At 32.9% G+C, this 27,656-nt stretch overlaps 1 protein-coding gene across 2 annotated transcripts in view; it reads right to left on the minus strand.

Annotated features, from left to right (window-relative positions):
• The window catches only part of CPED1 (cadherin like and PC-esterase domain containing 1), a 394,281-nt gene that overhangs the window by 183,926 nt on the left and 182,699 nt on the right, over positions 1-27,656 (minus strand). For both annotated transcript variants that reach the window (XR_007954317.1, XM_052001238.1), the window contains exons 11-16: positions 21,444-21,548; positions 20,231-20,400; positions 18,541-18,591; positions 16,448-16,509; positions 13,990-14,034; positions 1,532-1,718 (exon numbers count right to left, since the gene is read on the minus strand). Coding sequence is in view for 1 of the 2 variants with exons in the window: in XM_052001238.1 (XP_051857198.1) it covers positions 1,532-1,718; positions 13,990-14,034; positions 16,448-16,509; positions 18,541-18,591; positions 20,231-20,400; positions 21,444-21,548 (620 nt within the window). In the remaining variant the exon portion in view is untranslated. The remainder of the gene's footprint in view (positions 1-1,531; positions 1,719-13,989; positions 14,035-16,447; positions 16,510-18,540; positions 18,592-20,230; positions 20,401-21,443; positions 21,549-27,656) is intronic.

The following is a 27,656-nucleotide window of genomic DNA, read 5'->3' on the forward strand; positions in this document are numbered from 1 at the left end:
GATCCTTAGGTTAAAGTCAGGATGAAAGAATGTTTCTTTCATGATAGTGTCAAAAATCTATCATAAAATCATTCTCCATTCATACTAGCATATAATGGTATTTAAAATTTCTCAATTACACCTAGAAATACTATCCCCAATAGAAATGGCTGATAAAAGGAAAAAAATGGACCAATAACTTACAAAAACTGATCTCCCAGTCAGTAAATTATAGGCAACAATCTCTATAAATAGACATATGACAAAATCTACTGAATATTTGCAAGCAGCTCCATGAGGGCAGATGCTGTTTCAATTATTTGTCTTGTATCTCCAATACCTAGCACAGTTTCTACTACCAGTTAGTAGACACTTATTAGATGCTTGTTAGCTTGAGTTGCATGGACAGATACCAGTACTCGAAAATGTTAATCATTAAATCAGTGGTTCTTGAAATTTGCTTTTGTCCACGTTCACCAATCTTTCAAGGGGTCCATGAGGTCAAAAACAATTTTCACAATAATACTAAAATATTACTTGCCTATTAAAATACTCCTGTTTTTTTTCAACTACATAATTTTATGGTCCAGATTTTCTTCATGTATTTCAACCAAAGCAACAAATTGCAACAGATTGAATGCAGAAGATATGAGAAACCAGATGTCTTCAAATAAATCAGACATTAAAGAGACGTGCAAAAATATGTAAAACAATACCATCCTTCTTGCCACATCATTTTGTTTTAAACATGTTATTTATTAACACAGTAATTTAATATTAGTATGTTATTTAATAATGATGTCAAAATATATTTATTTTAGACAAAAGATTTTTATTCATGTTAATACGTAATGGGTTTGTTACTGTTATTTTAAATGAATTAATGAAAATATGTCTTAAAATTTCATTTGTTTTAATTTTGAATATGGTAAATATTAATAGGTATAACCCAAATAAACAAAAGTTCCTTGAGATTCTTGATAATTTTTAAGAATATTTAAAGGTGTCCTGAAATCTAAAAGTTTGAGGATTCTCCCTTAAGCAAAGATTCTATCAATTATTACTTCTTTAAAGATCCTCTATAAGAGTCTAAGATACATACATACATACACACACACACACACATATATATGTATGTATCTTAGACTCTTATAGAGTTTCCCAAAAAGAAAAGGTTGTCCATTCCAGCTCTCATTATATAGATGATAGAAACAAGATCTAAGTATCCGAGGGAACCAAGTAAGTATCTGAGGTGGGATCTAAGATGAGGTGGTTCTGACTCTAAATTCAACAGACTGTCCATTATTGAATGTAGCTTTTTCAAAGTTATGAGTCCTGAACAAATAAATGAAGTATACTCAATAAAGGCAGATGTATTCCTTTAGTGTAGGGTCCTTTGGAAAGAAAAATGATTTCACATTTCCCCAGTTGATCTTGCTTCTCAGATCTTCAATATTCCATGAAACTTAAGCTTAAAGTCTGAGTTAAACATCTATTAACAGTTTCCCATGATTCAGAAACCGCCCAATTTTCATATGTTTTTCCCCCATACCTTGGCCCTGCCTTTTCATCCAGATGTACTTTGCACTGGCAATTAGAAGTCTCTGCTCCAATTGTTACTGTTATAACATCAAATGGGACTTCAGAGTAGTAGTCTTTGATCTTTGGGTTAAATTCTGGATTCAGGTCCAAATGTGGATTTGTAAAGATCTGCTTTATATGAGACAGTGTGTCTTTATCTGTTCCAAAAAAGGGGAAAAAAAAGGTGAAATGATTAATGTCTTAAAATCCTATACAATCAAGGTGGTTTATTTTTGCAATAAGCATGGCCATCAATATTTGTGTCTTCAGGGCATTTCAAATTTGTCAATTTTTCCTTTCTAATCTTCACTTAAGTGGTTTTAATTGTGCAAAACCTTTTCAATTTAATGCAATTATCCATTTTACATTTCACAATATTCTCTAGTTCATTTTTTATCATAAATTCCTCCCTTTTCCACATATCTGACATATAGACTATTCCTTGCTCTCCTAATTTGCTTGTGGTATTACCCTGTATGTCTAAATCATGAACCTATTATCTGGGTATAGGGTGTGAAATATTGATCTATGCCTAATTTCTCCCATGCTATTTTCTAATTTCCCCAGCAATTTTTGTCAAATAGTGTGTTCTTGTGCTAGAAGCTGGGATCTTTAGGTTTATCAAATAATAGATTATTATAGTTATTAATTATTGTGTGTTTTGTACTCAACCTATTCCACTAATGCACTATTTTATATCTTAGCCTCTATCAAATAGTTTTGATGACTGCAGCTTTATAATACAGTTATAAGTCTGGTATGCTACTTTCTTTTGCATCACTCCCTCCTCTCTTCCCCCCCCCCATTAATTCCCTTGTTATTCTTGACTTTTTGTTCTTCCAGATAAATTTTGTTACTATTCTTTTAGTTCTATAACTTAATTTTTGGCAGTTTGATAAGTATGTCATTAAATATGTAGATTAATATAGGTAGAATTTTTATTTTCATTATTATTAGCTTGACCTGCCCATAAGCAATTGATATTTTTCCATTTGTTTAGATCTAACTTTATTTGCATGAAAAATATTTTGTAATTGTGTTCACATAATTTTTGGCTTTGTCTTGGCAGGTAAACTCCCAAATATTTTATATTGTCTATAGTTATTTTAAATGGTATTTTTCTTTCTGTCTCAGCCTTTGTTGGTAACATATACAAATGCTGATGCTTTATATGGGTTTATTTTATACCCTGCAACTTTTCTAAAGTTGTTAATTGTTTCTAGTAGTTTTCAGTTGATTCTCTAGGATTCTCTAAATATACCATCACATCATGTGCAAAGAATAATAGTTTTGTTTTCTCATTGTCTATTCTCCTTCCATTTTTAATTTTTCTCTTATTGCTAAAGCTAACATTTTAATACAATATTGAATAATAGTAGTGATAATGGGCATCCTTGTTTTATTGTGGATCTTCTTGGTAATGTTTTTAGCTTATGCCCATTATACACAATGCTTGTGGATGACAGAGAGATGTTACTTATCATTTTAAGAAAAACTTAATTTATTCCTGTGTTCTCTAGTGTCTTTTTATCAGAAATAGCTATTGTATTTTGTCAAATGCTTTTTCTGTCATTTTTCTTTTTGTTTATTTGTTTGTTTTTTTGCTGAGGCTATTGAAGTTAAATGACTTGCCCAGGGTCACACAGCTAGGAAGTGTTAAGTGTTTGAGGCCAGATTTGAACTCAGGTCCTCCTGACATCTGGGCTGGTGCTCTATCCACTGTGCCACTTAGTTGCTCCCTATCAATCTCTTTTAATTCAATGTTCATTGTTCACCTTTTTAAAATAGGCAAAAAAAAATACTGTTTACTATCATTTGTAAAAATATCTTTGTATAAAGCTCTTAGTAATTCTTGTCATGATTTTACTACTAGGGCTTGTCATTTTAGGACATTAAATTGGTACTGATTTGGGGAAAGTCACCAGCAGATGATTCTCATTGTTTGAAGCAAGCTGATATTTCTTCATATCTCAATCTCAAATATTGGAGTTGGAGGCAGAGCCAAAATGGTGGAAAGAAGACACATCTCTATCTGACCTCCTCTGAGCTTCCCTCAATTCAAAGTCTTTGAACTGGTTTTGGAGTGACAGAACCCATAAATATTTGGTGTACAACAAATTTCCAGAAGAAGATATTTTGGAAGAACATCAGAAAAGGTCTGTTTCAATTGGGCAGGGGGAGAGGCTACAGAGCCCAGACCACAGTGCAGTGAGCTGGGGCAAGAAGCTAGAGTGGGGAGTCAGAGCATCGCTCTGTCAGCACAGTGGGGAATCTATTGCTAAGCTCTTAGGTTATTCTGTCCTGGTTGCAAGCCAATGGTTAAGCAGATTTGTTGTGAGACACCCAAAGCTAACACAAAGAGCAAATTGTGAGCCCCTGAACCCCAGAATAATACATGACCTGCACATGCCTAGCCCATCAGTTAGCAGCACCATTCTCAGGGCAAACTAAACAACTATTGCTCCTTTGCCTTAAAAGCAGACTGCAACCTTTAAAATAATGAGCAAAAAAGAAAAAGAATTGTAATCATAGACAGCTTTTATGGATAAACAGAACAGACCTCACACCTTGAGGAACCTAAAGGCAAACCAGCTTTAAATGAAGTCCCAAAGGATGATATGAGCTGGTCCCCATTTCACAAAGCTCTCTCAGAAGAGTTCAAAAAAGGATCGAAAAAGAGAGAAGAAAAATGGGGAGAGGAAATGAGGTTTTTGCAAGAGGGCATGGAAAAAGAAAAAAATAGAATTATCTGAAGAAAACTTCTTTAAAATAGATTTGATGAAATGGAAAAAATATATAACTTCTTACAAAGTAGATATGAAAAAGAAAGCAATTCACTGAAAAACAGAATTTGTGAAAAAAAATGCAATGAACAAAACACCTCACTTGGCCAAATGCAAAAGAAGATAAAAATGCTAGCAAAGAAAATAATTCACTAAAAAATAGAATTGAAAAAATGGAAGTGGATGACTCAATGAGACTTCAAGAATCAATCAAACAAAATTTTAAAAATGAAAAAATAGAAGAAAATGTAAAATACCTCATTGGAAAAACAACTGACTTGGAAGATCTAGGAGAAACAATCTAAGAATTATTGGACTTCCTTAAAACCATGATGAAAAAAAGAACCAAACATCACCTTTTAGGAAATCATCAAGGAAAATTGCCTGGATGTCCTAGAACTAGAGGATAAAGTAGCCATCAAAAGAATTCACTGATCACCTTTTGAAAGAGACCCCCAAATGAAAACTCCAAGGAACATCATAGCTAAATTTCAGAATTATCAAATCAAATATTGGAATTAAGATTCACAAGCTCTCAAGCTTAGAGATCATCTCTTATCCAAATTGCTCATTTGCCAGCAGGATGAATACAGAGAGGCTTGGAGAGACTTACATGAACTGATGCTAAGTGAAATGAGCAGAACCAGGAGATCATTATACACTTCAACAACGATATTGTATGAGGATGTATTCTGATTGAAGTGGATTTCTTTGACTAAGAGACCTAACTGAGTTTCAATTGATAAATGATGGACAGAAACAACTACACCCAAAGAAAGAACACTGGGAAACAAATGTGAACTATTTGCATTTTTGTTTTTCTTCCCGGGTTATTTTTACCTTCTGAATCCAATTCTCCCTATGCAACAAGAGAACTGTTCGGTTCTGCAAACATATATTGTATCGAGGATATACTGCAACATATCTAACATATATAGGACTGCTTGCCATCTAGGGGAGGGGGTGGAGGGAGGGAGGGGAAAAATCGGAATAGAAGCGAGTGCAAGGGATAATGTTGTAAAAAAATTACCCTGGCATGGATTCTGTCAATATAAAGTTATTATAAAATAAAATTAAATTAAAAAAAATGCTCATTTGAAGGAACTGACTTTCAGTAAGTAGAAAAGCTGGCATCCGAACCTAGATCTCAGAACTTCAAACCTTGGCATCTCTTTTCATTGAATCATATACCAAAGAAACTTTGTATGCTTTTTCTCAGATGTATCTATGTGATAACAATTCAGTTCCAACTCCTTTCAAGGTCCATGAAATTGTTTTAAAAAAATTGGGGTGGGGGAGGTACCCATTTCAGTATAATTAGTTTTCTTTGTAATCCTATGTATTTCATTTTAAAATATTCTGAGAAAACTTCCACAAATATTACCAGACTGCCAAAAGAATCAATGATACTCACATAAAGGACTAATAACTCCGGCTCTAAAAACACGTGACAAGAGAAAGAGAATGCCATTCTTTAAAACAAGGAGAAGGAAAAGGAAAAGGAAGAAGAGAAGGACAAGGAAGAGGGAGGATAATATTCTATAACATCAACTAGTTATTTAGGTACTCTGTTTAAATGAGTCCTTATCAATTCCAACTTTTTTAAAAGTTCCTTATTTCCAACAAATCTATAGGGATTGCCCTGTATCATTAACCATCAAGATAGTGACGGCAACAAAACACTCCTGAGAGGTGACAGTGGCAAAGAAAGTTCCCACCTTACCAATAGCTATAATATTGGAGTGACAGCAATGGAAGAGGATACATCTACATAGATCTTTTCTGAGAATGGATTTCAGTACAACTCCTGTTACAGGTTTTATTTTGGATCTGGGCCTGTAATTAATTTATGTGAGGGAACTTCTACTGTGGAAACTCCCTCCAGTAATACCAATCTGCAACTTATCTGTTATTTATATTGCAAGAGAGTTTCTTGGGGGTCACTGAGATGTGAGGTGACTGAACAGGAATACAGCTAGTGAAAACTAATTAAGTATGTATCTTCCTGACTCAAAGGGCAAACCCCTCCTCCTCTCCATTACAAAATGATGGCCCTCTCATGCATAGTAACTTGAATTCATCTTGGAATTACACTTGGTGATATCCTGAATTTTGGGAAACAGTGTAGGGAAAACATAATGGGAAAACAAAGAAATTAAAGAAATCAAAGATAAGATTATGGCAATTTTGTTTCATAAAAGACCTAAGGTAAATATGAATGAAAATGTAAAAAATGAAATAGCAGGTAAAGCCAGTCAAATAAGTGGTCAATTCAACCAACTAGTTGAACTGATTTAATTGATCACATTGTTCAATTCAAATATATTAGCTGTTGACATAGATTATTGTTAGGCTATATTGCCTCATGTAATTGCTATTTTGAAATTTGAAGGCATAATGGCAAGTGCTGTGTTACTGGAATCAATGCTATAAAAATACACTACTCAATTTATCACACTAATTATGAATTAATTTCATTAACAAATATTTATTAAATAGCTATTCTATACAAGACTTTATAAACACTGGGCTTGCATTCAAGAGGTATGAATGTTCATCCTGCCTTGTGTACTTACTGCCTGTGTGACCTTAAGTCTAACCTCTCAAAGCCTCAGGTTCTTCATCTATAAAATAGAGATAATAATATCTGTAACATTTATCTTGTAATTCAAAGGAAAATTAAATGTTTTAATTTTTCAAAAGCTTTGGAAAGGTAAAGGCATTATATAAATGTCATCTATCATCAATATCATCATTATTAATTACCATAATTCTTTTTATTAAGTGCTATAAAAATATGATATGATTTTCAAGTTCAAAGACATGACTTCAGAGGACACTGTGACCTTAGCAAAGCATTAGACTATTTGAGCATTACTTATTTTGACAAATAGAAGAGTACATTAGTACTAAGACTAAATATTTTATTACCCATACAAAAGATCTAGATATAGAAAAGAAAATTTAGAAAAGAGATTCCTTTTCTTAGGCAAATACTGTAGGGAATATATTATACACGCATGCTAATTAATATTCAGCCAAGCAATTTACTTATATAAAATGTTTATAAATTTATTTCACACTTTTGTAATTTAATAATCTATAAGTATATATTTTAGAAACACTAATACTATATGCAGTTTGCATTTTATATCTTCGTTAACTCTGCAAGTTTTCAATGGGGCGCATTATCTACTCACTGAACTAAAACCACTTTTGGAATGAAATGGACAGTCATTCTATTAAGTTTTTTTATAGGTATTTTTTTTTCATTTTATTGGAAAGACTGCACTTTTAGTATGAACATTATACCCTAGAGCACTATAAGCATCTTGGTTTAGACCTGACACCCTACTCAACTGACTCACTGATGCTACCTCTTAGAACACCTGGTGTTTCTTTGGCCACATTCCCACTCAAGCCTTGACTTGAAGTAGCACTGATTAGCATAGGAAATCTGTGGAGGACCAACCTGAAGTAGGGTGAGAACAAACTGAAGAACTTATTTGGCAAGATTCTGTGGGAGGCAATGGTTGTTTCTGCTTCTAATGGATTTCTTTTAAATCAGGAGTTATATTTCCCTTTTGAGTAATGATCATGACTCACATTAAACAGAATAGACTATTCTCTTAAAACTCCACATATTCTGTGACATCTACAAATATTTTTATCTAATAATTTGCCTCATACAAAAAACAAAGATTAATTTTTATGACCCAGGTAGAATGAAAAATTCTACCTTTGGAAAGATTTTCATTTATAAGAAAATGTGAAAGTATTTCATTCAAGGTTGTTGTATTTAGTTCTAGTAAAAACAAAGGCAACAACTCATTTGGATAACATTCCTATTGCATTGGGGTGGAGGATAAATTCCTAGGATGAGGAGCGGGATAGGGTTTGACCTAAAATGGCAAATTAGAGGCAGCAATCCAGCTGAACTCTCCTATCATTCCCTTCCAAACAACTTTAAAATAACACCTCAAATCAAAATTTGAAGTAGTAGAACCAACAAAAAGTCAGGGTGAGATATCTTTCCAACCTAAAATAACTTAGGAGATCTACAGGTGAGACCTGTGATCCTAAGGTGAGTATTGATTGAGAGTATGGCAATAGCACAAGTGGCAGGCCTTAAAATGTATCTTGACAGTGGCATCAGCAGCAGCTTTAGGGACTCTCAGCCCAGATATGGTAAAATTTAAAAAGTAATCAGAAAAATATTACAGGGGTCTTTTGCTAGCACTGGGTGCAGATGGAGCTGATCAGCACTTCTATTATCTATATATAGTTCAGGACAACAATTCCAGTGTGAAGAGAAGTGCTTATAGTTGTTCACAAGGAAACAAGGACCCTGGTTACAGTTCCTGGAAAATGAGGAGAGCTTGCATTTGCAGCAGCAAGAGAACAAGGGTCCTTCTTGGGTAAAGGCTAGAGAGCAGAATAGGTGAGAAGTAACCACTCCTCTCTCAAGATCATACCATAATAGAAACATGGAAAACTTGCAGACCCTCAGAATTTCACAGAGCCTTCTCACTTCCAGATAAGCTGAGCCCAACTTTAACATAAAAATCCAGAGTCAATAAATTTGCTGGGAAATGAACAAATAACAAAAAAGAACTTGACCATAAGAAACTACTTCAGGTTTACCTAGTGATTGATGTATAATAGAACAAGAAATGTGTCTTCTTCACTCCATCATCCTTGTCTACTGAGTACTCACTAATAACCTGATCTCATAGTTCCTTTAATCTCAACAATTTCTGAACTTCACATGTAAGCTTCTCACTAACATGGATACATCTTAGATTTTAAGATCTGAAAATTGTCTAAACAAAACTTCCTATTCCCCCATTTCTAGCACTTTTCACACAAACTAAATTTATTATCTTTAGTCATCATTACTCAATCTCTTCCAGTTTTCCCAATCTTATCCTCCAATTCTGTCATTTCTTCTCCTCTATCTTGGTTGCATTCACTTCAATGATTCACTAGCTATCACTTATTCTTTGACTTACTGACATTCTGAGACTGCTACTCTTCAACCCTGGATAATCTGTGCTATAAAATTCTCTGCTTTTATTCCCATGCTGCTGATCAGCACTGGAAAAAGGAATGTTAATTTCATCTACCATAAATTTATGATTTCTAACCTCAGCTGGAGGCTCATTCCTGCTTGATGAACATCCTCGAGGTCACTCCCTTGGGATGTTCTAAACCTCTAATATTTTTCTCAAGCTGCTGGATCCTCACTCATTCCTAATATTCAGCACATTTTTAATCTCTTCTTTTTTTGTTTTCTCTTTCTCTTTTATATACCAGAAAACAGCTGGGAAAGAGAAGGGCTGAATAAAGTTTTCTCTCTTATCCCACACTTCCCTGGTGCAGTAATGGTAACTTTAAGAAACCCACATGGAGGCCTTAAAGGGAAGTTCCTAGACTTCCAATTTCTGATTGCCATTCTCTTCTCTTGTGTTCCTTTTCTGAGCACTTTTCAGAGATAAGAGTTTCTGATGGACTTTCTATTTGTGTTTCAATATTCCCAAGAGATTAAGAATTCTGAATTCAATTGTTTGACTGGGGCTCTTCTCACAAAAATAACAATAATAATATTAATTTTCCCTCCTAGAAGTAGAAAATTCCCCAACATCCTGTTCCATTAAGAAAAAAGATCTTCATTCAAGAATCTTCCTGAAGTTAAATTAAAGATAAACTGGGGGAAAACAAGATGCTTGAACCCTGTTAATCACTGCTATCCATATCATTTCTGGATCATCCTTTCATCATCTTCATCATCATTGTCCCCCAAACAGAAGTTTAGATTTCACTCCTGGGTCTCTCAGCTCTGATAAATGATCTTTAGACCAACTTGCTAAGGCTTGAGCCTCCACTGTACTCCTCTATTGTCTCCTCATTCTGCTTCCATGGAGTTCTTCCTCCCTCTCTCATTTTCCAGTACTCTTCTACATGTTTTCCTCAGTTAAAATTTTTATTTTATATCTATTACACAGAAAAGCACCTAGCAATAAGACATACTTGAATGATCTATCTATATTTCTTCTTTTTTCTTTCTTATTTCTTTCTTTCTTTTTTCATTTTCTCTTCCTTCCTTCCTTTGTTCCTTTCCTTCTTTCTTTCTATCTCCCTTACCAACCTTCTCCCATTTATCTACAATGTATTCATGCTTCCTAAGCCTAAGAAAAGGCTTCTTTAAATCCTTCTATTTTCTTAAGCAATAACCTCTTCTTTCTCTTCTTTACTGGATTCCATAATAAAAGTCTACATTCACTTTATACTTCGAGTTAATTTTCTGTTTCTGTCACTCTCTAATTTACTCTTTATATATATATATATATATATATGTATATATATATATATATATATCATATCAACAAACATTTATTAAGCACCTAGTATCTTACTAGGAGGCAGCTAAGTGGCTCACTGGATAAAACTGAGCTTGGAGTCAGGAACACCTGACAGATCTGGCCTAGACTTAGTAGTGTGTGACCCCGGGTAGAACAGTCCATCTCTGAATCTGTCTGTCTCTCCTTCACTTTTTTCTTTTATGGTTTTATGGTTCTGTGTTAGCAGAAATTTAAGAGACTAGTTTCATATCCTCTGACAATTCTATTTCCTTTTTAATTTCAATGTACTAGTTCCACAGAACAATTCTTCAGTTCAAGAAGTCACAAATATGCTTTTTTCCAACCCTACAGTATTCCTTCATCACTGTACTAAAAGAGGTTCTTCATTGCTCTATGATTCTTGATCTTATCTTCTCTGTTTAAATTCTCCCTTGCCAATCTCTTCTACTCCCAGTTTCAACTACTACTTCTATGCAGATAACCCTTATGTTGAAATGTATATTTCGCAGATCACTCTCCTGATCTCAATGCTCATCACCTCCAGCTGTTTACTAAATAAATCTGCCTGCCAGCTTAAGCAATTTCTCAAATATAATATGACCAAGAGTGAACTTTTTTTTTTTTGCTCAAAACCTCTCCCTTTTTTGATTTCTCTCTTCCTCTCAATTACACTATCAAACATCAGTGGTAGAAAACTTTGTCTTATCTTGGACTCTTCCTTCTTCCTCACCTCCCACATCAAATCAATTGCCAAGTCCTCCTGTCTCTATTTCTATAATATTTCTCACACCTGTTCCCTCTTTCTATTTCCATTGCCAAAGAAGTGCAGGTCATTACTGCATACTTCCTGGACTCTTTCTTCCAAAGAGATCTTCCAATTTCCTCTTTCTTCGCCTTTCAATCTATTCCTCACACTGCTGCCAGAATAAATTTCCTTGTACACAAGTCTGATCATGTCATTACTCCATTTAAAACCATTCAATGTCTTCAAGGTTTTCCAGGTTTGACACAACCCAATTTTCCAGATCTATCTACAATTTGACACTTTTCCCCAAATACTTTGAGCTCCAGTCAAATTAGAAGTGCATTTGGTTTTTTGTGCACACTCTATGTTGTACCACACATGTGCCTTTGTTATTACCTATGCCTAGAATGTCTCCTCCTATAAATGCTTCAAGAATAAGCTCAAATGTCATTATCATATCTTAATAAATACTTATTCAGCCTAAAATATGGGCAAGCCCACTATAAAAGGAGTTAGGAATATATGCGCAGACAAATGAAAAAATAATCTCTTCCCTGACATTTATAATCTATTGAGGGGATATATCACAGAAACAGATATGTACATATGCAATTTGCAGACGGAAAAAGTACTGACCATCAGGAGGGAATCACTTCCTATTTATAGCCTTCCTTAATCCCTTAGTTGGAAAGGTTATTTCTTTCTTTCTCCAGTACTTCACTTGGACTTTTCTTATACATTACACAGAAACTTTTGTAATACAGTTATGCAGAGCACAGAAGCAGAAGTCTGATAAGGTCTTATAGAATCCCCCTTACAGCTTCCTAACAAGATACGAGGTCCTCTTGAAAAGATTAATATTGTCAAGGTGAACTTATCATTACCAAGGTCAAAGTAGATGAGGTCTTTGTTCTGGCATTGATTGCTTCTTGTAAGATATTTATTTGCCTATGGGTAAATAATACCCTACTCATGATAATTATTTTAATGGGTATCATTAACCCTAAAATCTTGTTTTGTAGTTGATTTTTAAAAAGTAAGAGATGAGAGAGAGGACCAGAGTTGAAAGAACCCCTAGAAAGGAGAAGCACTATAGATAGAGACTTGGACCTAATTCTCTGAAGGAAAAGCTTGCATATTTGGTAGTGGGGATGGTAGTCCCAGACCCATGGTCCTAGACAGTTTCAGACCACATTAGAGTGTTAAGAAATTCCTGTATTAATCTGTAAATTTCAATTAAGTGACAGCAAAGACTGAATGAAACATACTTGAACCTTTCCTTCACTGCTCCTATGGATCATATACAATATGCTTAAATGCTTTCTCATTGTGGGAAAATTTTAAACTGAAGTTTATAATACCATAAACTCAGAAGCCTGTGATGATCACTTATTGAAATGATGCTCATCAGAGAGAAGGTCTTACAACCAGTATCTAACATTTCAAGAGCTTTCCATTTAAAGAAGATTCAATACCATGCTACTACAATAATTTTATAGTACTGTATGAGTCCCTTGGAAGGTGAAGCTCAATAAATAGGGAAGGGGAGGTATTAACTGTTAATAGGATTCTTGATAAAAGTCTTTCACTTTGGTCCTGTTAAATAAAATTTACTTTACACACAATGTTACATCAGTCTAAATGCTTGCATGGAAACAGAGAGAATCTCTCTTCCTTCCTTTCTTCCTTCCTTCCCTCCTTCCTTTCTTCTTTCCTTCCTCCCTACCTTCTTTCCTTCCATTCTTCCTTCTTTAATTCCTCCCTCCCTCCCTTCCTTCTTTTATTCTTCCCTTCCTTCTTTCCTTCTATCCATCATTCCCTTCTTTCTCCCTCCCTCCTTTCCTGCCTTCCTCCTACCCTCTTTCCTTCCTCCCTTCTATCCTTCCTTCTTTGCTCTTTCTTTTTTTTTTGCAAAGGCCTAAATATGAGCCAAATATGCATGTTTCTAGGGGCAACTCTGAATAGGGACATCTGCCAAAATGTACGAATGGTGAGAAACCTTTAATATTGAACCTAGTCTTGATAAATCTAGAATTTCAGTTCTAGGACACAGGTTACAACCATTTATGCATGTGTTATATTTTCCTATCAACATAAGCTATCTTCTTCAGAATCTAGCCCAGTGTTCCATACATAATATGGGTTGGGTTGTTTTATTGTTTGGTTTTGGACCAGATCTATGATTTCATTAGTGTAGAAAATTCCCAGTAAGGAAACACCCTTTACCACTGCAGATAAGCAGCTCTTCTGTAACTCAGAGAGTTGAGAGTGCCTAGGGCACTGAAGTTGTGATGGCAAGTCTAGAATATGACAGCCAGAGTGTGCCAGTGAACTCAAGACTTCCTGATTCTAGGATTGACTCTCCATCCACAAGACCATGCTATCTCTCCACCTTAATGTGAAATTTGCTGAAAATCCATTAAAAGCTCAAAGATTCCCATACACTAAAAAACAATGAATAAACTCAAAATGTATTCAAAGTTATATTAGGATTGACTTGATAATTCTAGTAAGAAAAACAGAATCAATAGCAACTTACCATTACTGCAAGGTATTTCTTTGGTCTCGTTCATTAAATGTGACACTAAGGAGGAAAAAATATAAGTTTACACTAAAAATTGCTAAGTAGAAGAAAACTAATATAAACCTGACAATCTCCACTGCATAAAGACTTAAAATTTTAAAAAGGGATTTTGACTCTTTTTTAAAATTACTTTAAATAGTTAAGAACTTTCTAAGGAAAAATGAAAAGTTTAAAAAGAATAAATGTACATATCTTTATATATGTGCATATATATTATTCAAATCTCAAATTTTATTTTGTTCAAATAGGAAAGCAGTGAGAAAAAGATTAAATCAAATGACCAGTCTAGATATTCAATTGCCTGAAACTTCTTTTCAGATTATTCTATGACTATTCTATGATTATCCTATGATTTTATTACTGTGGAAAAGATGTTAACTAGAAGGCAGCTATGTGGTACAGTAGATAAAGCATGGGACTTTGAATCAGGAAGGCCTTAGTTCAAATATTGCCTCAGACACTTTGTAGCTATGTAATCCAGGTAAAGTTTTTTAACTTGTCTGAGTTTTATCTATAAAACAGGGATTAATAATTGTGGATGTGAGGATCAAATAAGATAACATATGGGAAGTGCTTTGCAAATATTAAAGTATTATATCAATGTAAGGAACCATCATTGTTAATCTGGGATCTATTGATAAGGAACACATTAATAGATTTTAAAAGGTTCTTGAATTTGGAGAAGAAAAAATATATATCTTTACTTTCACTAGTATCTAACTAGTGAATTTTCTGAATTTCTTTAATTGTCTGAAAACGCTGTTTTGAGAAATATCCATAGGCTTCACCAGACTGCTAAAGGAGTCCATAACACATTCAAAAAATAAAACATGTTGATCTATAGCTTCAATAATTACTGGAAATACAGAGATTCCATTAACTTTCAAAATATATTCTGGCTCAAAAAACATTTGGCAAATATTACCTCTATTTTTTGTATGCAACCAAAAAATATACTTAAAGATAACATAAAAAGTATGATCTCTGAAATCTTTTATAATGTTAAATCTATAATCCTATGATTCTGCAAAAATTATAAAAATGAACAAATATAAAGGAGGGGCAAAGTATTAGTATATATAGTTTCTACTTAGACCTGTTGATTCATTTCCTGAAACAAATAGTCAATAAGTATTTATCAGGCTCTTATTATGACATGCCAGACACCATTTTAAGTTCTGGAAATACAAAGAAGACAAAAATGTGCAAAAAATCTGCAAAGAGATGATATTTTAATGAGAGAGACAAATTGCAAATAACTATGTCCTTAGAAAATATATAGAGGGTAACTGGTGGCAGAGGAGACTACAAAAGAAAGGCCTTCTTTCTGTCAATGGTAGGACTTAAAATGAGTCTTGAAAGAAGGCAGGAAAATTAGGAAATAGAGATGAAGAGAAAGAGCTTTTCAGTTATGTAGTCAGAAGAGAGAATATTACATGAGGAAATTCAAGAAGGCAACATAGCTAGATTACAGAGTATGTGTAGGAAAGTAAGAGTAAGAAAACTGGAAAGTTAGAAAGGGGACAGCTTATGAAGAGTTGATTTTAGAGGTAATAGGGAACCAAATGAGCTCACTTAGCAGAGTAATGATATGGTCAGTTCTGTATTTTAAGAAAAGCAATTTGGAAGCTTAAATGGAGAATTAGAATGGGCAGATAATTGAGGCAGAGAAACCAGAGTATTTCAATAGTTTAGGTAGAAAGTAATCAGGACTATATAAAGTTAGTGGCTACGTGATTGAAGATAATAGGACATCTATATAGAAGAGATCTGGTGAAGGTAGGAGTAACACAATTTAACAAGTGGATGAATATGATAAGTGAATGTAAGTGTATTGAAGATGACAGCATCCTGGACGAAAAGTTTGGATATCAGAGAGAATAATGGTATCTTTGACAATAATAGGAAATTTGGGAAGAAGGGAGAGTTTTGGGGAAAAGAAAATGAGTACTGTTTTGAACATGTAGAATTTGAGATGCTTAAGTGATATATAATTTGAGACGTCCAAAAGGTAATAGAATATTGAGGCTCAGAAGAGAGACTAGGGCTGGATAAATAGATCTAAGAATTCTTGGCACAAAGATGATAATTGAATCCCTGAGACTGATATGATCAGTAAATGAGAGAAAAAAAGAAGATAAAAGGCTCAGGATAAAAGGTGGGATACACCTAGAGTCAGTGGACAGTATATTATCTAGATAAAGATCCATTAAAAGAGACTTAGAAGGAACAGTTAGGTAGATAGACAACCAGGAGAAAGCCATGTTACAAAACTCTAGAAAGTATTTAAGAGGAAAGAATTATTGATACACCATCAAAGAGTTGACTTGATTTCTCACCCTGTTTTCATTTCAATCCTGAAGACATGGAACAATGCTTATTTTCATAACGAACAGTTCCATTCTCGCCTTACCTATGATATTTTCACCTGCATCCAAGGGAACTCTTGGCTTAATGTTATCTGGAAACAGATTCCTGTGAATGCAATGCCAAATATATTCTTGATCAGCAAAATGAACAAAATAATTCAAAAATTACACATCTAACATGTATATGTATTGGGGTGAGAGATGATGAGAGAGAGTGAGAAGGGAGGGAAAAAGAGAACAGAGACAAAAAGAGACTGACAGACAGACACACAGAGAGAGAGACAGAGACAGAGAGAAACTGTTTGGAATCTACTTCTCAGTGTTGACAGTGTGGCCTCATGTAATGGGTGAAAATTTCACTAAGACTGAGTGGTAGCTGATTTGCAGAAAATCAGAACACAAAAACCTGTTTTTCAGGTGAGGTCCATAACTAAGCAAGTATTGATAGTCAAGGCTCAGAAGAATCCATTTCCTCAAGCACTTGGAAAATTTTACAAATTTTTGGAAGCAGCAAGTCTCATATAAAAAGCTACGTAGTTGGAAGAAACAAGTTTTGAAACATAATTTGAGAAGACACATATTATCAAAAAATAGAAGTGTAGCTGGAAAAGATAGATAGATAACATGTTAACTACTGACCAAGGACTCCTATTTGAGAACTGATTGAGGATCCTGGATGATGAACAAATGTATGGTGTGTGTGCCTTTTTTTCTGCTGAATTTCTAAATAAAGAATAAAGTTGATTCTGAGAACTTAGATGTGGGCAAAATATGTAACAGAGATATAAATATTGTTCATTCTTCTATAAGGAAGAGATATTTTCCTATTAAAATTAAGTTCACAATGATTGAGATCCCATTAACTTATTTATTCTTTTATCTTAAAATCATGGTTCCTATTCAAAATTCATAGACCACCCTAAAAACTTCCCTTCTTACAAAATATATAAAGTATTTACTTAATTACTTAAATGGATCTGTGATCATATCCATGTGGCTGTTCACTCTAGTGAAGTCAATCATAACTCATTCATGTTTGGTTATCACAGATAACTTTTTTCCCATGCCCTCTCCTATATTGACAAGGCATCCTCTAGATATGCTTGGGGCTTTCTCCTGACATTGTAAACATACAAGGGAGCTTTAGGGCTGTCCATCTACTATATCTCACTCTTATCATTTAACTAGTCCATGTCTTTGCACATATATTTCTTTGATAAATTTTTAAAATTTAAAACTAAATACAAGATAAAGAAAAAAAATAGGAAAAGAAAGAAAAAGAAAATAAAAAACAAATAAACAAACAAAATATTGTCATGTGCCCAACAGAACATCAGGGAAGATTAAAAATATATAGTAATAAATTTCCATTTCAAGAAAGAATATATAATAATATAAATTTATGTTCCATATAGGACCAGAAAATTAGAGTTAGAGGATGATTCCATATTTCCAGCCCCTTCAACTAGGTGACCCAGTGGATACATTGCTAGATCTAGAGTTAGGAAGAACTGAGTTTAAATCTAGCTTTAGACACTTACTTACTGTGTGACTCTGGGCAAGTCACTTAACCCTGTTAGCCTCTGTTTTCTTATCTGTAAAATGAATTAGAGAAGGAAAGAGCAATGCTGTTCAGTAGTTTTGACAAGAAACCCCAAACGGGATCATGAAGAGTTGGACACCACTGAAAAGATTGAATAAGAGCAACCTGTTCTTCATTCCTGTAACATAGTACTAGTTTCAAAATTTGTATTTGGTCTGTTTAGATGTTAGCTTCTATTAATTTAAAACTCTTAACTTTTCTGTTTAGCCCATATTTGGCATCTGTTCCCTGTAAATAAGATTGTACCCTTCCCTATTCCTATCATGTTGATACAAGCAGTTGAATCTTTAGTTTCCAAAGAATGAAAAATAAAGTTGTCATGGAATTTACATAGTATAATTTCATAAAAAGATCAATTTTTCTGGGAGCACATTTTTCAACCTTTTCTGGGGCAGAATTTCAGGTAGGAAAATTTGTGGAGCTGTGAGCATTGACTAATCCTAGTGTTAAAACATTGCTAAGAATCCATTTTCAAAACATCAATCTGAGCAAGGCTGAGATACTTGTATGTTGTTTGTTAAAAGCCTTCCTTACCTATGGTTTTCTTGTCTCAGAGGCAAATCTCTCAAACTGTTCTTGTATTCCCTACAAGAAAAAAAAAAAAGAATACTCATTTTGAAATGAAAATTGTCACTGAATAGATTACAAGTAAGAATTGAATCACTGTTACTATTAACTTCCTCTTAGGAATATAATTTAATCATTATATTATATCATATTTTGCTCAAACTTGAGAACTTGGGAAAAGTTGGATGATGAGAAAGCTTATCAACAAAAGCTGATCTCAATGTATTTTAATATATTATGAAAAAAAGATATTTAAAAAAGCTGCAGTGCATAGATCATTGGACTTGGAGCGTGAACTACTAGATTCAAATCCTAATTCAGATTTATCTTCAACCATACACAACTCACTTTCTTTCGGGTACTTCCTCTGTAAAACAGGGGCAATCATAATACTTCAAAGGGTTTTTCATAAGCATCAAATTAGACATTATGTGTAAACCACTTCATAAACTTTAAAGTACTTTAATAAATATTATTTATTATTAGATATTATATAGAATAATCAATGAAATGTAGATGTCAGTTTAATGTATGCAATACTGAGGAATAACATTTTAAAACTTAAGTTTCTAAACTGCAAACTTTTTACCTTTGATCAAGTCTGCAAATATGAGGGAGGGAAATGGTTTGTTTCTTACAATCATGATAAAATTACTTATAAAATACATTCAAGTAAAGTTCTAATAAGTATGCAAAATTAAGATTATTATAGGAAAAAAATTTGGCCAATATTTCTGCATCTCTCGTGAAAACAGGTGGACTATAAGAAGGTAGATTTTTTAAAAAAAGATTTCCTGATATTGAGGATTATTAGAAGAAGAGGAGATCTAAAGGACTTCAGGAAAGTACAATCTTCTCAGGATGTCTTTTCTTAAAAGGATAGATTTTTACTTTTCTGAGAGAATTGTAATTCTGAATTGGAAGCAGAGGGATGACAATTGTTTCTCCATAATAATAATAGTTAACATTTACATAGTACCTTAAGGTTAAGAGTCTTACTTATTGTCATATTCAATTCAATAAATATCTATTAAATGCTTATTTTGTGCCAGGCCAATGATAGTTTTGGCTGTGCTAAGCCACCCTAGGCCAGTAGAGAAGAGGGAAAAATTAAACATCATAGAATGTTATAACACAAAAATGTTTCATTCTGTCATCCTATGTTCATAAACCAACTAAAAAATCCAATTTTTCTCCCAGTCTCATGGATAGTTGATAGCTCATGAAATTTTTAATGCATGTCTTTTTTTCATAGCTTCTCTGATACCCCCTCACTTCAAATGTATATCACACCACACTGAAAATATTACATTCTTTTCAGTGCCTTATAGGGGAATCCAGACTTATTGGCTCTTACATAGAAATGATTTGCAACTTGTTATCTTATTTTTAATCTCAATTTATGAAGCTCCCTATTATCCTGTGGTTTGCATATTTTGGAATGAGTTATTTTTGGAGCATCAATTTTGGACAATCCTCTTTATTTCTTCTCTTGCCTTTTCCCCCTTCCCCTGTTACTGCGGATGAAGCCATTTAAAATCAAACCTTTCTAGTCTGAAGAGTTTCTCATTACATACACTTACATGCATTTAGCCCAACAACATAACTTTCCTATTCCAAGAATGAAAACTTCTAAGCAAACATATGAACATATTACCATTCTAGAGAATAGAGCTGAGTCTTTTTATTCATGAGTGGTAGTTCTTTGAATAAATTTAAGAGGGACCAATATTGGGTCAGAACCCAACTGTGTTTTCTCATATGGTCTGCCACATAATAAAATTCATTCATAAAAGCTTGAATCCCGGGCGCAGTTGATGGAAATAGCTGAGAAGAAAATAGAACAAACGTAAATCTGTTAGCAAAAAATATCAGAAGAACTTGTAGAAAAAGTACAAAAAAAAATTGAAATGCTCTTATAGAATGCTACATAATCCAATATTTTAAGAAAGAAAATATTTTAAGAGTAGTAGTCAACAAAACCCACTTTTGACTGGTTATATGCTGCTCTCTATAGAGAGAACTATATGGAGAGAAACTAGTATTCAGTTGAGCTCATGAGTATATGACCAGGCAGATGGGAGAATGAAAGGAAATCTTATGACTGTATTTTATTTAGGATAGAATAAGTAATGCCAACAGAACAAAGGAAGTCTGTGGCTGTTCTTTCACCACTTTCACAGTTAAGTAATTGATACTGTTGCCCTTTTCCCCAATACACAACTTTATAATTCTTCTTGCCAGAATCTTAGGAAATGTTCCTTACATTTGTGATCCTTTATCTTATATCATAAACTCTAAGGAAAGTGAAACTAGACCTACACTGTGTCAAAAAAAAAAAGTACTATTAAATATGGCCATTGATTACTGCTGAAAAATTATGAATTTGGAATTTAAACAAATTACTTTTTATGGTGGAATTGTCTTTGAGGAAAATACTTTTCCTTTGAATTCATCAGAGAAACTTTTCCACCCCAAGGCAAATTAGAGATCATCTTTATTAATAAAATTAGCTAGTAAATTTGTGATGTTTTCATGTCAAGTAAAATATATTAACAATAATCTTTACTACCATATTATAATGATGTGTATTTTGATATATAATTTGTCAGAATGTTATTTAAAATTATGCATATTAAATTAATAAGTATTGAATCAATTATTTACTTCATTTAAATGATTGAATTTGGGGTTAGACTTTAAAAAAAAGAATTTGCGCCAATAGATTCATTATAAAATTGGAGTTTATTAAGTTAGTCAGTGATAACAAGCAGTATGAAACGAAATAGTTTTAATATTATATCTCTGTTTACATAATACCAATAGAACAGGAATGTAAAAGAATTTAAGTGACATTATTTTTGTTTTACCAGTTGAAATTGTCCCAGATTCTTGAGTTCCTTTATGAATGTCATAATTGAATTCATCTCCTCTAAAGAGAAGCATGGATTTAGTTCATTTTGATATCTTTCACCCTGCATTAAAAATGCAAATAAAATTACTTAACCATTCCAACAAAGAAAGTTACTTTTCAAATGCATCTGAATTTTTTGAGAATACTACGATTCTTCTAGTTTTTCACAGACATCCTTGCTTGTCCTCTCTGCCATATCTCTAGTCACCCTCCCTCATGTCCACACAGTTGCCAATTTCTTTTCAGTTCCACTTTCACATCTTTCATATTCATGTTCTTATCTCTATTCATTTTATATCCTAACCTAGTTCACATTGTATTACCTTTTGCCAGACAATGACAGTAATGTCTTATTTTGCCTCCTCGCTTCCACTCTCCCTTCTTTATTCTATCATTCACATTTCTGTCAAAATAATCTTTCTATGGAATAGGACTGACTATGGCACTCCCATGAACAAGAACAAGAATCTTTGGTGGCTGGCTCCCTAGGATAATATACAAACACATTAGTGTAAAATTTAAAGTTATATGTATCTTGGTTCCATGGTCATTTTTTTTTTCACATTATTCCCCTTCAACCATTCTACACTCCTACCAAACCAATGAATTATTTTTTTTTCCTTTTCCTGAATCTTTTCACACCTGATGCTTTTGCTCAGGCATATAGGCCTGGAAATATCCCCCTCATTTTCCTCTACTCTTTAGAATCTTTAGCTTATTTTAGTGTTCAGTTTGTGTATCTGAAATATTTTTAATTGCTTGAGATGAAACAGTTAATGAAAATTTTGAATTTTAGAATTTTTTAAAGAAAATACTGCTTTATTGTTCTTGTGAAGTCATAAATAGTAGAAAACACTAAAAATATAAATAATATAGTTGAACGAGAATTGTATTGCATATTGGGAAACCTTGATTGCAGTTTTATTGCCACTCAGAGCTACCTACAAATTTTCTTTGTTCTTCAGGAATTGTGTTACACTTGGCAACTAATTCACTGGGTATCTTCAATTTGGAAGGACTATGATGAGACAGTAAGCAAATTAATACAGCCAAAATTAGAAGGGAAAAATGGAAATGGGAAAATTTTGTAGCAAATTTCTCTTTTAAAGGCCTTATTTCTCAACCACAAAAAGAACTGATATAAATTAATAAAAAATACAAGCAAATGTCCAATTGATAAATGTTCAAAGGATATGAACAGGCAGCTTTCAGAACTCAAAATTATCAATAGTTACATGAAAAATGTTCTAAGTCTTCATTTACTAAAAAAACAAAAATTTAAACAATTCTGAAATATTATCTTTATACCTATCAGATTGGCTAACATAAAATATTGGAGGGGAAGTGGAAAATTTAAGACACTAATGCACCATTGATGAAGTTGTAAAGTAGTCCAATCATTCTGAACAACAATTTGAAACTAAATCCAAAAAACTATCGGACTGTGCATACCCTTTGGCCCAAGAATATCATTACCAAAGAAATGAAAGAAAAAAGAACAATACCTGCTTATACACACACATATATATGCATACATGTTATACATATGCACATACATGTAATATATATATATATATATATAACAATTTTTCTTGTGGGAGCAAAGATTTTGTGGAAATCAAGAGAATACTCATCATTTGGGGAATGGCTGAACAAGTTATGGTATGTGATACTATTGTGCTATAAGAAATGATGAGCAGAATGCTTTCGGAAAAACCTGAGAAAATTTATATGAATTTATGCTAAGTGAAGTGAGCAGTACCAGTAGGACATTGTACAGAGTAATTGTAAGAAGGATCAACTGTGAAAGACAGCTTCTTTGATCAAGATAAGGATCCAATTACAAGGACCCATGATGAATGCTATCCATCTTCAGAAAAAGCATTGATGAACTCTGAGTGCAGATTGAAGCATATTTTTAAACCTTTATTTTTCTTGAGTTGTGTATGTGTATCCATATGTATATGTGTGTATGTTTTCTATTACAACATGACTAACAGAAATGTTTTGCTTGATTTACATGTATAATTAAAATTACATTGCTTTCCTTCTCAGTGTGTGGGATAAGTAAGGGTGAGGGGAGAGAGAGAATTTAGAACTCAAAATTAAAAAAAAAAATGAATGTAAAGTTTTTACATGTTAATTGAGAATGTAAAAACTTTACATTCATTTTACATACATTTCAAAAATATACTAAAAACACTTACTGTGTCTAGTCTTGTTTTTCTTTTCTGTTAAATGAAGGGGAATGACTAGATGATTTCTCACTTAAGATTCCTTCTAACCTTTAATCTATTATGGTGTGATTATATACTGTAAAGAGTTGAACTAAACCATTGTAAGGTTCTCCTAATACTATTCCTCTGTCATGGTATATTCTACAGACACCTAGAAACTTCCACAATATTCCTGGAAAGAAATTATTGAATGAACATATAAGAATAATGAAGGCAGATTAGTAGTGGAGGAAAAAAAAAACTGGACTCAGAGTCAATCAGTAGAGATCTAATTTTCAATCTTCCCCCAGACATTAGGTATGAAATGTTGGATAAGTTATTAAATGTCTCAGTGACCCTAAATTTATTATTTGTAAAATGATTATCATAACACATACATGTTACCTGATCCAAATGGCTACTGTTCAAAAAGAGCTTTGCAAAGCTTAAAGTATCTAATGCAACACCTTGCATATAATTGTTGCTTAGAAAAAATTTCATTTTACTGGACTTTTATTTTCTTATCTGTAAAACGAAATTAGACTACATGACATCTCAAGTGTTATTGCTATTCACTTGTGCCCAACTCTTCTTGACACCTTTTGGAGTTTTCTTGGCAAAGATACTGGAGTGGTTTACTATTTCCTTCTCCAGCTCATTTTATAGATGAGAAAATCGAAACAAACAGGATTAAGTAACTTGCTCAGGATCACATAAGTAGTAAGTGTCTGAGGCCAGATTTGAACTAAGGAAGATGTGTTTTCCTAATTCCAGTCCGATGCTCTAATCACTATACCACAAACCTGCTACAATCCTAAATTCTATAATTTATTAATTCCTATTATAAGCAAAGCACTTAGGAGATTCATTTTGAAGTTTCTTTTGAACTAATTTAGGAAATAGATGAAATGTTCAAGGTTTATTGAATTATGTAAGTAGCAAGAGCCACAATGAAAACACTTTCAAATTTGAACACTCTCTAACAAGGTGAAACCAAGTAAAACATCTAAATTTTCTTGGTGGTCAAGGAGACTTTAAAGAGTAGGTTTGAAGCAAGAAGAGAATTCTTAAACCCATCATTATAATATGTTATTTGCCAAAAAACAAAGGCAGAATTTGGAAGTGAGTGTTATAAGCAACACACTGTATGGCACGAGATGACATTAGCAATTTGAGTTCCAAGAATAAGTAGACATTCTCTATCAACAAACATTTACTTTTCTCAATCATTGTTTTGATACTTTCTTGGGAACAGCAAGTACTACGATAACCACTACTTTGGGATTTTGTGGTTCCAGGCTTTAATGACAGCAGGTTTGGTAAAAATAAAAAAGGAAACAACATCAAGTAAAAAAAGACTACATGAAATTGACAATGTTAGGCCTTAGCCCTTTTCTCATAAACAAGTCAGTCTGATTTTAAATTTTTTATATTTTCTTATTATCCTTTTCATATGCATTTTATGTTTTTTATAATCTAACCATTTTTCTATTGTGAGATTTAGGAGAGAAACTTCCAAGAAGAATCAATGTTAAATTTAGTAAGTAAGTAGTACCCTAGTACATGCCACTATGAATAACATTTAAAATTTTATCCTGATCTAGTATTGTAACACTCAAATCAAATGCAGATGAAAACTTAAATAAATTTAAACTCTTAATTTATATTCTACTTATTCTGAATTTAAAATAAATAACATTGGACTGAAATTTTCCTTTTATTTTTTGACAAAAATAAAAAAGTTGGCTAAACAAATTAAATAATATAAAAGGGGGGGAACTTGGAAAAATGCTTCAGAATCATTTTTACACATTTTCTAAGATACCCCTATTTATCACAAAAAAAACCATGATAATTACTCACATTTGTACATTAAAGTTTACAAAGCACTTCCTTCACAACAACCCTATGAAGTAGATAATATAAGTATTTTTATGCCCATCTTATAAGTGATAAATTGAGAGGCTCAGAGAAATAAAGTAAAAGCCAATTAGAGGCAAGTTTCAAACTTAGGTTTCTCCTGATTCTAGAACCAACGCTTTGTCTCCATTATAATATCTGCCTGAATTATAGCATTATAAATAATTAATTTGATACAAACTAACAAATTTATACCAATTAATGTTTATCTCTAGTTCTGGCTAATTCCTGGAAATTTCTACCTATAAGAATAATAGGATAGCAAAAGTATTTCATGAATTACAGCATTATGAATAATTATTTTGATACTAACAATTTTATAAATTTTTATTTAAAAAGCAACTTTAAGATCCTTTACTATAGTTCTCTATTACTTTCTACTTATGTGATTTTAAATCACTTAACTTTGCTGGCTTCAGTTTTCCCTTCTATAAAACAAGGGAGTAGAATTAAATCACCTTTACTCAAAGGTCCCTTTCAACCCTGATATGAGTCTGATGTGGAAATTAAAAAAAAAAAAAAAACCACAAGATGAAATAGAAATGGAGAATATTGGGAAGAGGAGAAGATTTGGGGACAAGATAATGAGTTAAATTGTACATATTGAGTTTGAGATGTCTCCGGGAGATCCAGACAACTGATAAGGAATGAAATTCAGAGGACAGATTAGGATTAGAAACTATGTCTTTTTTTATTTATACACATATATATGTGTATGAGTACGTATAGGTATATATATGTATATGAGTGGGCATCATTTGCACAGAGATGGTAGTTAAATCATGGAAGGTGGTCATATTGTCCATAGAGTGTAAATGTATGGAATCCTAGAGAATATACACAATTAGGGTGCATGATATGACTTGAGAGCAAAGAAGATTGAGAGGCAACTATATATATAAGAGGAGAACTAGGAGAGAATAGAGTTATGAAATTCCAGAAAGGAGAGATTATCTAGTCAGCAGTATCAATATATCATATCACATAGGTCTAAAAGTGTGTAGACCTAGAAAAGGTCATCAGATATGGCAAATAAGAAGCTACCGGTAACTCTGGAAAGAGTTTAGTTCAATTGGAATCAAGATTAGAAAGAGAATTAGAGAGTGAATGAGTAGAGCTTTTCAAGGGATTTGACTGAGAAGGGGAAAAAAGAATAATAACTTGAGGGAGTTAGTAAGATCTAGTTAAGAGTTTTTATTCTTAAATTATATTTTCTTTACAATCAGCAAAAGTCTTCCTTTTCACCCTTCCATTCTACCCCAAGCTTGAAAATGAAAGAAAATCAAATCTTATCATAAACATATGTAGTCTATCAAATCACATTCACACATTGGTCATATATGTGTGTGTGTGTATGTGTATGAAACCAATGTGTGAATGTATTTTGTCAAATCATACATATATACATATATACACACATATTTGTCTTAATCTGTATTTAGGGTATTAGGAGGTAGGTAATATTTCATTATTAATTCTCTAAAATTGTTTGTCATTATGCTGATAAGAGTTCCTAATTTTTTGAAAAGTTGTTTATTTTTATCATATTTCTGTCAGTGTATAAAATGTTCTCCTAATTCTGTTTCTTTCATTGGAAAATCTTCCCAAGCTTGTCTGAAAGCATTTTCTTCATCATTTCTTATAGCACTATAATATTCCATCAAATTTATATACCATAATTTGTTCATCCATCCCCCAATTTAGGGGCATTGCCACAAATTCTCATTCTTTGACTTAAAAAGAACTATAAATATTTTTGTTCATTCTTAAGATTTTATTTTGCTTAAAATAAAACTCTCTCAATCTAACATCCCTCTAATTCCCCTCCCCTTTCTTCCCTTTCCCTTTTATTTCTTTGTTGATACTAAGCAATTTTGAGTGTGGATGTGGGTGTGTAGTCTCCTTTCCTTTTAAGCAGTTCAGATGAGGATGAGGTTGAAGTGTCAGTTGCTCCTTTCCTTGTTTGTATTGTTAACTACTTGTGTACCTCAAATCCATGAAACTATTTCCCTTAAGTTTCCTTCTCTCCACTC

The sequence above is a fragment of the Antechinus flavipes genome, chromosome 5, assembly GCF_016432865.1.
Source record: "Antechinus flavipes isolate AdamAnt ecotype Samford, QLD, Australia chromosome 5, AdamAnt_v2, whole genome shotgun sequence".
Taxonomy (NCBI): Eukaryota; Metazoa; Chordata; class Mammalia; order Dasyuromorphia; family Dasyuridae; genus Antechinus; species Antechinus flavipes.